The sequence below is a fragment of the Carica papaya genome, chromosome 6 (genome assembly GCF_054855325.1).
Source record: "Carica papaya isolate Zhongbai chromosome 6, ASM5485532v1, whole genome shotgun sequence".
Lineage (NCBI taxonomy): Eukaryota > Viridiplantae > Streptophyta > Magnoliopsida > Brassicales > Caricaceae > Carica > Carica papaya.
In genome coordinates, this window is record NC_142314.1 from 20,625,842 (window position 1) to 20,637,955 (window position 12,114).

Consider the following 12,114-nt stretch of genomic DNA (forward strand, 5'->3'; position numbering starts at 1 on the left):
ATCAGAGTCATGCGGAAACAAAAAACATATAGTATGAGCTGAAAAGAAAACCCATTCGAAATGTCTCCTCGGCAGTAAAATGGAAATTCCATCAGGATTCACCGACAATCGCTGAGACCAAAACAAAAGACAGAAGATTCGGCCGGCCTTTACCTCCGAATTCCGATCAGGCCAAGTCATTCTCTTCCCACCCGGTTTCCTTTCATGTTCTTGCAGTACAAGCAAGCTTTCGCTGTTAAAGCTGCACATACTCCAATCTTCATGGTATAATTCCAGAGCCCGCTTCTTTTACCAAATAAAGTCAGAACTCACCGGACGACGGAGATAATGGACTCATCGACGCAAGAATCGGTGTTTCTGGAAGACTTCGGGCAAAAGGTGGACCTCACCCGGCGGATCCGGGAGGTCCTTCTGAACTACCCGGAGGGCACCACCGTGTTAAAGGAGCTTATACAAAACGCCGATGATGCTGGCGCCACCCGAATCTGCCTCTGCTTAGACCGTCGTTCTCACGGCTCGGAGTCTTTGCTTTCCAATTCTTTGGGCCAGTGGCAGGGTCCGGCATTGTTGGCCTATAACGACGCGGTCTTCACTGAGCAGGATTTTGTTAGTATTTCTCGAATTGGGGGTAGCAGCAAGCATGGCGAAGCCTGGAAGACAGGGCGTTTCGGGTAATTTTAGAAATCTATGTATAAATATGCATATCGTTTACATAAACGCACGCATGTATAAGTACACTCTTGATCTGCTGAAGGAGTTTTGTGTAGCGTTATTCTATGAATGATGAATGGGCCTTGATTATACTGTTCAGTTAGTAATATACAGAAACTACTTTTGGATTTTGATCGGGATATACTGGATCATAGAGCTCTTTTGTTATTGTTATGCATTCCTTTTTTTTTTTGGCGTGTTGCTTTGGTATGACTGGAATGTGGAGTGGAGTTAGTATATAAGCTAGTTGAGATACTTTTAAAAAGCTACATATTTATTGGATGATAAAGATGCTTGTTTTCCGAACTAAAGCAACAAGAGAAGGTTGAAGTGTTCTTATGTGTAATTGCTGGAAGTCTAAGCAGTGTTTTCTCTTGTTGCCGTTCAAAGCTCTCAGTGAAATCTCCCTTAGCTGACTTGAAGGAGGGTTATTACTCCAGAAAAGAGAATGTTCCGCCACTCTTTCCTTGAGGTGTTTTTAGTGGGAGAATGAAGTAATAGGGAGAGGGAAAAAACTGGCAAGTGGTATTTCTTTTTTCTTTTAAATTTGGTTGTAGGATAGAAAGGTAACTGGGAAGCAAATGGTAAGTTTAAACAGACAGCACTTTTACTAACTTATCCATCTCTTCCTCTCTCCTTAAAAGTATTGGAAACTAATGTCATAGACATGTTTTTCATCTCATTAGAAAGGGTCTTTTATTATCTGGATTTCCTTTGTTCTTTTTGTCTTCATCCAGTGCTAAACAACTTGAAGAGACATCTGTTTCTCTTCTTTAAAATTCTATTCCCTCTTCCAAGCACATGGTTGAAAAGGTCTTTAATTTATTCTTTTTACATTTATGTGTTCCTTGTTGGCAGAAATAGTAGGCACTTAGTTGGGATGAACAGGTGATCCAAGTAGAATGTTATGTTTTAAAATTCACAAATTAAAATAAATAAAACAAATCAATACAGATGATAGAAAAACAAACAAATGGTTTTAGGGTCGATTGATACAATTCTACTATTTGAACTGCCATGCGCCATGGATTTAAATTACTTCACTTTCATGAGGAAAAGTAATATGCAGTGTTTTTTCATAGATAATATACAACCAGCATATTATTACATTGAGGTAGAATCTTCTTTATGCTGAGTCACCCACTAAACCTAAAAGGCACCTTTTTAATTTGGCTCAAGCACCATTCTCTCCAGATTTAGTTTCCTACTAAGTCTAAACAATTTTTAATGGCTTCAGCGCCACCACTATTGAGGAATTTAGAGAGAAACATAATTTCTTTTATAGTAAGAAAGAGCATATACATGGGTAATGGGTACGTATAATTGTTACAAAGAGAAAAACCAAAAAGCTAATTATAACAAATCAAATCAAATGAATAAAGTATGCAGATTCACTGACGAAAATGGATAAACGCAGTGCAGCTATAGACTCTTGAGATGAGTTATTTTCTGGGTTTAGGTTGACATAAATTGAGAAAGTGTCTCTGTTGGTGCTTTAAACCCCAAAGCACGTGAAACTAGATGATTGATTATGTAAGTCGCAGTAAATAAAACTTCCTCCCAATAGGTTTTAGGAACATTTTAGTGAAAAAGAAACACTCGTCATGTTTAGCAGATAATTTGTCCTTTCTGCTACTTTATTTTGTTGTGGAGTTTTGGGCATAAGATTCATTGATAAATCATTCTTTTTTAAAAAATGGACATAGAGTTTGGTTGAAATACTCAAGTGCCTTATCAGATCAGAATCTTTTGCAAACTGATTGTGAATCATGGATGGAAGCATATTTTGTGCTTGTATATAATTTTGCAAACTGATTGTGAATCGAGAGACTCTTGCAATCATCATATAAAAAAACGATTATGACCTAGATACACTTAGAAAAGTGTTCCTGGATATCAGTATGGATCAAGTAAAGTGGGACAGAGCTTCTTCGATTATGGATTGGAAAGGGCACACATTTGTGTTCTATAAATTCATACACATCAAAATAAAACTGATCAACATTCAGTCCCTCAAACAAGAGGAAAATGTATTTTTTCTTAAAATTCTGAAATATAGGTACTCAAGTATAAAATGGTCAAGTGAATATAGTCTTTATTGGATGATGAGAAAAGTGGCAGATAACTTATTTTTAACTAAGTTCGATTTGTCTGATTCTTCAAGATAGTAAAACTTGTTTTGTTCCCTAGCAAGTCTAATCTTGTTCTTCAAAATTTGGTTATGAAATATACAGTAAGAAAGATAGAAAAGAACATTCTAATTTATATCGTGAGTGAATTCTTGTGTAGATATGAGGTTGGTGGATGATTTGGGAACATATAGAACGTTTTTAATGCAAGAGATGAACTGATGTAAATATCCTACGGACTAGCTACTGTAATGAGAGAATTTGAGTTCCCAAAACAGAAAGTTCCAGAAAGGTTCTTAGCTATTGGGGCTGCAGACAGAGAATTCTAATCTAGTGACGGAGATAACAATTGAGGCCCGATTAGCTGTATGGCAATGTGTTAAGAGTCCCTATTGATGGAGCTTGTCATAGGACGGTGAACAACGAAATCAGTAAGAAAAGAAGTGCTTTTTTTTGGTTCTTTTGCATTTATCTAGTTTTAGATTAGAATTAAGGACTCGTTTGGGAGTAATACCCTATTAGCTCTAGAGTAAGGAAGTACTCTACTTGAAATAATTCTCCATATGTAATTTGTCATTGAAGAAGACAAACTGTTTTAACATTACAGAAGCAGTTACCTGATATAATTAATTTTAGAAATAACTTTCCAGGATTGCCTATTCTGGCACACTTGTCTTTAAAGGCTTATTCTCACATTTTATGACTCCTTCAATTTCCAATACATAATACATATTTTTGATACTTACACACTCACATATTGCAACGCCACTTCCCTTGCAATATGATTTTTAACCCGCTTAAAAAAATTTCTACTTCCTGTTTTGAAGTATACTTGCCTTCGCCAACAGTAACTCAAATTGGCTTTAATACTCAGCCACATTTTCAGTTTGCCTCATTTTGCTCAACTCCCCCAGTTTATTACTCCATACTGGCACCCAAAAAGCAACTGGCAGAACTTCATAAATTTTGACCAAGAGAGAAGAGGCCAGTCGTGATCCAAATTGAGGAACCACTACTGCGTTTTCAATTCCAAATGGAAGAAGGCTAGGGACACTTTCTCCTCATCGGCAGTTAACAGGTGGCTAAAGAAGTATTTACATATTCCCAACCAGGGTAGAGGATCACCGGAATCACTGGAACGGGAAAGTCCAGTTTGGTGTAATGATCCAGAAAGGAGCGCTCAGTATGCTAGTGGTTTGCAGCCGCTGCAGGTTTGCGTTGGGCGCACAGAGGCACCTGTGCAGGGTTACACGGTGCGCATAGAGGGGTCTGCTCACACTGGATATTTTCTTCTTCATGTAGGTCATGCGGAATGCGGAATGGAGTTAGTGCCCCTGTATGGCATGGCTAATGGTGGTCCGCCTGGCAGCATCCTTCACCGGACTCCTGCTAGGCAGTTCTGGCTGATAATTCCTCAAATCTTCCCTCAAAAACTTGACAGTTTATTTTATCTTGTTCTCTGTCTTCCTAATAAGTCTGCAGAAATTTCTCAAACGTGGAATTCAACCAATTTGTTAGGGTTCCTACTGATGGATCTTTTTGTGGGACTGTGAACAACAAAATTGAAAAGAGAAGCATTCTTTTGGGTTTTTCTGGCTTCACTTATTTGTAGATTAGAATTAAGGGCTTATATGAGAGAGAGAATCTTACGATCTCTAGAGTGAGGAAACTTTCTACTTGAGATAATTTATTATCTGTCCTTGAAGAAGACAGACTATTTGAACATTACAGAAGCAGTTAGCCATAACAGTTAATTCTAAAAATAATTTTTCAGGATTGCCTATTCTACTCCCCTTGCCTTTAGAAGCCTTATTCTCACATGTTACAATATCTCCCATATTACAAGCCTTTAAAAGCCTTATTCTCTCAATTGGGGCTTTTCTGAAGTGGTAAACTCAAAATAGGCGAGGAAATAGATTACTCAAGGGGCCTTCATCCATCCAATGGTCCTCCCAGAAAAGGACCTTGGAGCCATCTTTCACATGTAACGGGTTAGAGATGTGTAGACAGGGAGCAAATTGGATATGGCCTTCCATGGGTTTTTATGTTGAGTGGAACTTCCGGCGACTGCGTCCCGCCCATTCCATAGAGTCCTATGGATATTTTTGATCACTATATGCCAAAAGAATTTGGTTCCTGCAGTAAATGCCATAACCACTTAACCGATTATGAAAAATTCCTAGATAAGGTTTTCGATGATCAAACCTCCAAATGTTCTAGACTTACACCATATTCCATTTCACCAAATGATCTCTCTTTTCCTCTCCATCCCCTTTCTAAAGAAACGTTCTCATCATCTCCTCTAGTCTCTCAATCATTCCCACAGGGACCTTAAACAAAGACATGTAGTAGAAATCAATACTAGAAAGACATGATCGAATTAATGATACACTACCCCCAATTGAAAAAAGACCCCTTTTCCGACTCTCTAACTGCCTAGACACTTTAACAACCGCTTAGACACTTTACAAAAAAAAAGCCATCTTCAAAAGGACTTACACCTAGGGTTGCTGCCTAGGGGGATGCCTAAACAAGTGATAGGACATGCTAGGTTCTTGCATCCTATTGCCTCAGCAAGGTTGCTAACTGTACTATTTGCTATATTTATTCCTGCCAAACCACTTCTAGTCATGTTCATGCAGAGACCAGAAATATGCTCAAACTCATTCACTAACATGAGTGCATTTGTAATAGATCTATTATTATGCGATGGGAACAAAATTGTCATCAGCGAATTGAAGATGATAAGCCTCAGCTGTATAATTCTCAACCATGCAAATTGTTTTACAGCCCCCCATTCTGATCCCCTAATCAGCAGTTTACTCCATTCATCGACAACCAATGTCAAAGAAAAAAAGAGAGGAGATCACCTTGTCTTGTACCCTGGATACCTTGAGACCAGTCATGAGCAGTACCGTTAACTATAACTGCGAAAGAGACAGATGATAAACAACCTTGTATGCATTTCCTCCATCTAGATTCAAAACCTTTTCGCTCTATCACTACATCCAAGAAATCCCAATTCACCCTACAATTTGCCTTTTTGGAGTCTAGCTTCAGAACAAAACTTTCCTTGTTTGCTTTTAACCACTTTGTTAGCTATAAGGAATGCATCCAGAATTTGTTTTTGTCAAAGAAAGCAACACCTAAACTCAATCTAAAAAAAAGTGCTTTTGTAATAATTTTATAGATGCTAGTAACGTATGATAATTAAGTTTAGATTTCTAAATAAATTAGAAATTATATCTAAAATTATTTTACTATTTAGGTGACTACTATTACAAATTTAATATAGGAATTTATTTTTAAGCCTGCTGCTTCTTTCCATGAATGAACCTTCTATGAACCTTGCCAGTGAAGGGAACTATTTGGTTCTGATTTTCCGACTCATTCAGATTTTCTGGCACCTGCAGAACATTAACAATACTCTTGCACATGCTGGGGCAGCTCAAAGAGGACGTAGATTCAAAAGCAACGGCATGGTTTGATTGCTCAAATAGGGTAGTGAACAACAACAGCAACTCCCCAACTAGGACAGCAGTTTATGCTTTGATATCATGTTAAATGATCGAGTTAGGTGATCAATTTTCTTAAAAGTTTAATTTCATAAGAGCTGATTAAGGAGATAAACTGGCAGCACAATTACAGATACAAACAGTCAGGCAGGAGAATAAGTAGATAAGCACAAACAGCCAGGCAGGAGAATAAGTAGGATAAGCAGGGGTCAGTCTTGAAACCCAGACTTCAAGGCTCACACGATGTTGATTTGGGGAAAATATTTCTTTGTATGTTTATTAGGAGAAAATGATACATACATACAAAAATGGTTGACCTAGTTGACATATTTCCTAGCGATCTTTCTTATTAGCTTTGTGTATTATGAGAAAAAATAAATACACATATTTTCTTATAAATGCATTGAGCTATCATATCTACAGTCTTACTATATTTCAACAGCTAGTATGTATGTGCCCATGTTAGTTGCTTGATTACCTGAAAACCTTTCCTCTTCTATTTTCATGCTGTATGAATTTCTTTTTCAATAGCTCTATGTTCTGATATGTTCAATTTTTTTTCTTTTAGGGTTGGGTTCAATTCAGTGTATCATTTGACTGATTTGCCCTCCTTCGTGAGTGGCAAATATGTGGTACTATTTGATCCTCAAGGTGCCTATCTTCCAAATGTTTCTGCAGCAAATCCTGGAAAGAGAATTGAGTACGTTAGTTCTTCAGCCATTTCACTATATAAAGACCAGTTCTTTCCATATTGTGCTTTTGGTTGTGATATGAGAAGTCCTTTTGGGGGAACTTTATTCCGTTTCCCTTTGAGGAATGCAGATCAGGCAGCGAGAAGTAGATTATCAAGGCAAGCATATATGGAAGATGACATTTCTTTGATGTTTGCTCAGCTTTTTGATGAAGGGGTTTTCTCATTACTCTTTCTCAAAAATATATTATCTATTGAAATATACATTTGGAATGTGGGAGATTTGGACCCGAGGAAGCTCTATTCATGTTCTATTTGCTCAGCAAATGCTGACATTGTTTGGCATCGGCAGGCACTTATGAGATTGTCAGGGTCACAGATTTCCACTGATAGAGAAATTGATGCATATTCATTGGGTATCCTGAGTGAGGAGATAACTGAGTACCAATCTAAAAGGAGAATTGATTCTTTTTATATAGTTCAGACAATGGCATCTGCTTCTAGTAGAATTGGTCTTTTTGCTGCTACTGCAGCCAAAGAATATGACATTCACTTGCTACCATGGGCATCGATTGCAGCATGCATTTCAGATGATTCATCCGATGGAAATGTAATCTCCAACACTTCTCATCTTCTTGCTCCTCCCTTTCTCATTTTTCTTGAATCTTTTTATGTTTTTGTTTTATAATTTTAAAGCTTTTCCTTCCTATTTAGTTATTAAATCTTTTGAGAAGAAATAGAATATCTATTTGCAAGGCACTAAGGGGATGGTGCCCATATACAAATGCTTATACACAAAAACATTAGAGAACATACTCATAAGGTTAGTAAGATTTTCTACTGTTTCTAGTAAGACTTCACTCCTTTTATTTTAATAAAGTTTCTTTTTCTATTAAAAAAAAGGTCAGTAAGATTTTTTGAGTATGGAATAGGGACTGAAATGTGAGTTAAAGGCAAATTCAGGGATGAATTTCAGATTGAGAGTAAGGTATTTAGAACGAGTCTGATTCGTTGCTGGTCAATGGCTGAATGGTGGAGTATAAATTGAAGAACAGGTGCTCGAGATTAAACTAAACCATTTGGAATCAAAATGGTTGTGAAACTGTATAATTACTTTACTGGGAAGAATATTATATACTCTCCGGTATGTAGGATGGAGAATGGTTATTTGTTGGCAGAGGTGCAAAACAATAGAGGAGATTGGTTCCTCGAATTAGCAAGGTATGGAGGAGCCCGAATTGCAACCAAAATTTGCATTCCAGAGGGTAGAGGGGCGGTGCTACAAAGCTTGGAGACCAACGATCAGAATTGTTATAGGTGCCAACTGCTGATAGAAAAGAGAACAGGGACGTGGTTGAAGGAAATCATAATCCGATAGGTCCAAGATATAATCTGGATCTTTCTGCCTGCAGCATAGTTTCCAATCAGGGAAGAGGTGAGTAGGGAGAGGGCCAATCAGTTTCCATTTTCAAGAATTCTACAATTGTTCTACATAATCTTCATTTGACTCAAAATAAGAGGATTTGGTGAGGGGAGGATAAGGGGAAGATAAATGAACAACTTTTAGATTTTTCTCTTCAAATTTCAGCTAATGATTTTCATAACAGACGAGTAAGATGGATCCCAAAATCTACTCAGTAAAAGACCAAAAAAATGGATTCTAAGGAAGCAAGCACAAATGGGTTCAGTGTCAAAAGGGGCCCATCAACATTTTCTAGACTGCAAGCCCAAAAAAACTCAAGCCTAGGACACCCATATGTGAGGCTTGGGGACGAAAGATTATTCCAAGTCCATTGGCCTGGAGGCCTAGAAAGGAGAAAGCAGAATCATTGGATGTGGAGGAGAAGTGCCTAGAGGGTATCAGTGGTGCAAGGGGAGAAAGGAGGAATCAGCCACATGCTGGATGGGGCCAGCTCAAGTCCATCATTGTTGCCAAACCCTGCAAACGCCAAGATGTTTCCTTCAAGCCGGAGATACTGACCCTTTTGTAGTGAGCAAGCAAAAAAATTGCAAGTAAAGGACATAAATTCCAGCGACGGGTGGAGGGGAAAATGGTTAGACTTCACTATGTTTTGAGCACAAAAAGGTGGAAACAGGAAATATGGTGTAGAAGTTTGGAGAAAAATATTTACTTTATTTCCAATATATTTTGTTGTTACAAATGATTCATATATATACAAAAATTTGTAAGTGCAAATAAAGAAATTTTTCTTATAATAGGAATTTTAAATAATCACAATATTATGAGAGAAATTAATAGCAGAACTATGTAGGAAAAAATAATACGGTCATTTAGGAAACATAATATTCGTCAACACTTCTCCTGAAATTGGTGCAAAGATATCGCGTATGTTCAACTTGCATATCAAATTTTGAAGAATTTTGTTGTAAAGTCCTTTGGTGAAAATATTTGTCACTTGATTGTTAGAAAACACATGATATAAACATAAAGGAGCCATCAACTACTTTTTCTTTTATGAAGTAATGGTCAATCTTAATGCATTTTGTCCGGTCCTGTTGAACTGGATTTTGGGCAATATTAATAACTGCTTTATTGTTACAAAACAATGATAGATTTTCTTCTTTAAATAGTTTTAATTCTTTCATTAGTTTTGTACCCATAATAATTCACATATCCATTGGGCCATTGTTCTATATTTAGATTCAGCGCTATAACGGACAACTATACTCTGTTTCTTGCTTTTTCATATAAGCAAGTTACCTCTAACGAATGTGCAGTAACCGGTGGTTGACTTTCTATCATTCGGAGATCCAGCTCAATTGATATCCGTAAATGCTTCTATCTTAAGGTGACCATTTCTGGAGAAGAGTAAACATTTTCCTAGTTCAGATTTTATATATCTAGTATTCGAAAGACGACATGTAAATGAATCTCGCGAGAATCATGCATGTATTGATTCAATAAACTTACTACATTTGCTATATCTGGTTTGATATGTGAGAGATAAATGAGTTTTTCAATTAATTTTTGATATCTTCTCATATTAACTGATGTACTGCTGCCTGTTTGTAATTTATGATTATTTTCAATTGAGGATTCAGCTGACTTGTAACCCATCATACCAGTATCTTTTAGCAAGTTTAGTTTATACTTTTTTTGAGAAATGAAGATTATTTTATTAGATTTGACAACATCAATTCCTAGGAAGTACTGCAAGTTTTCTAGATCTTTGATTTCAAATTTTTGAACAAAAAGTTCCTTTAATTAAGTCATCTCATTTGTATCATTTTCAATCACCACAATATCATCCACATAAATAATGAGAATAGTAATCATACCTTCACAATGCTTGATGAATAGGGTATGATCAACATTGTTTTGTTGATATCCGAAAGAAATCATATGTCTTTGGAATTCAAACCATGCTCTTGGAGATTGCTTCAGTCCATTTAAGACATTTTTTAAATTGCAAACTTTCCTTTGTTTCCTTTTATCTTTAAATATTGGTAGAATTTTCATATATACTTTATCTTCTAAGTCTTCATGGAGGAAGACATTTTTTACATTAAATTAGTGTAAGTTCCAATCAAGATTAGCAGCGCAGGATAGTAATATTTTGATTGTGTTCATTTTTACAATAGGTGTAAAGGTTTCTCGGTAGTCAACTCCATAGGTTTGAGTAAACCCTTTATCCACTAGTGTAGGTTTGTATCTTTTAGTCGACCCATCTGCTTTGTGTTTTATAATGAATACCCACTTACAACCAGCTGTCTTCTATTTTTGGGGGGGTTAAAACAAGCTCCCATATTTCATTTTATGCGAAGACTTTCATTTCTTCAATCATCTTTTCCTTCCATTTGAGATCTCAAAAAACTTTTTTCAAATCCTGTGGAATAGACACAGAGAAAACAGATAAGACAAAGGCTCTATAGTATGGAGATAGGGAGTTATAAGAAACAAAGTTAGATATAAGATGCTTAGTGTAAGTTCTGATTCCTTTCCTAAGAATAATGAGTTTATTATATAATTCACAAAACAAAGACTTATCAGTATCTTTAGGAACTGAAGAAGATTTTTGACTCGAGATAGACTGCATAATGGCTTTTCTTATCTTATCTCTCATCGAATATCTCTTCAAATCTGGTTTAGTCAGTCGTCTAACATTTTCTTCTTAAATAAGTTCTGACATAGAATTCTTGTGACATCGCAGGTGCTAATTAAGACAAATGGGTGTCAGATAAAGATTCAGAATAATGAGTACATAATAATATTTATGCAGCGGAATCAAAGCTTAATAAATCCCTTACAAATATATATGATGTTCCAAATACATACATCACTGAGCCCAGAAGTGGCAACAAAATACAAAACATAAGCGCTATTTCTTTCACTACGCTACTGGAATTTATCAGAGTGCGGGAATAGTCATGCACTCAGACTTGTGAATCCACGGGATTCTCATAGACTTCCAAGGGTAGGTATGCATGTGATTTCTCATTTTCTTCCTCATATGGGAAAAATGGAAAAAGTGAGTTTCATATGCTCAGTAAAAAAAACGGTATTAAATTAACATCATAAAATTTCAAAAGTTTATTATTTTATCTCACAGTTTAGCTTCCTTGTTGACCTAACTCATTACTAAAAAAGGAAATAATTTATTTAAATATCAAAATAGTACGTTAACACAAAAAATCAAATATACACGTATCATGTCAAATAATAGAGAAAATCAAATAAATTATAAAATGCACAGATATTTCGTATCATGTTTTGCGAAGTCATTATAAACTTCTATATATGAGGATAGATACAAATTTTCAACTACCCAAATGAAATGAGCAGATCAGATACAGATACGGCAATTTGCTTAGGCCCATTTCTGGCTGGCCAAATTATGGTATGATCTATGATCATAGCCATATCAACCATAGTGGTCCTAATAAATATCTATAGTTATGACATTACTTATCCACGAGTGACCAATACAGATAGTGCGATACCACTCTCTTCAAAGGGCACGCCATCGTCTATTGGGAGCGGTCATTTTACATCTTTTTAAATCAGATAGGGGAGGGGGAAACAGCTACTCCTTAGAGATAAAGGGTT

The 12,114-nt window shown here is 36.3% G+C and overlaps 1 protein-coding gene across 5 annotated transcripts in view; it reads left to right on the top strand.

The window, feature by feature from the left end:
* The window catches only part of LOC110824378 (Zinc finger, C3HC4 type (RING finger) family protein), an 89,407-nt gene continuing 77,293 nt past the window's right edge, over positions 1 to 12,114 (top strand). For 3 of the 5 annotated variants that reach the window (XM_088222070.1, XM_088222071.1, XM_088222074.1), the window contains exons 1-2: positions 1 to 671; positions 6,924 to 7,656. In XM_088222070.1, coding sequence (XP_088078196.1) covers positions 328 to 671; positions 6,924 to 7,656 — 1,077 coding nt within the window. In that variant the 5' untranslated portion in view covers positions 1 to 327. Of the gene's footprint in view, positions 672 to 6,923; positions 7,657 to 9,790; positions 9,857 to 11,345; positions 11,483 to 12,114 lie in introns of those variants that run through there. The other 2 variants (XM_088222072.1, XM_088222073.1) reach the window with 2 other exon arrangements.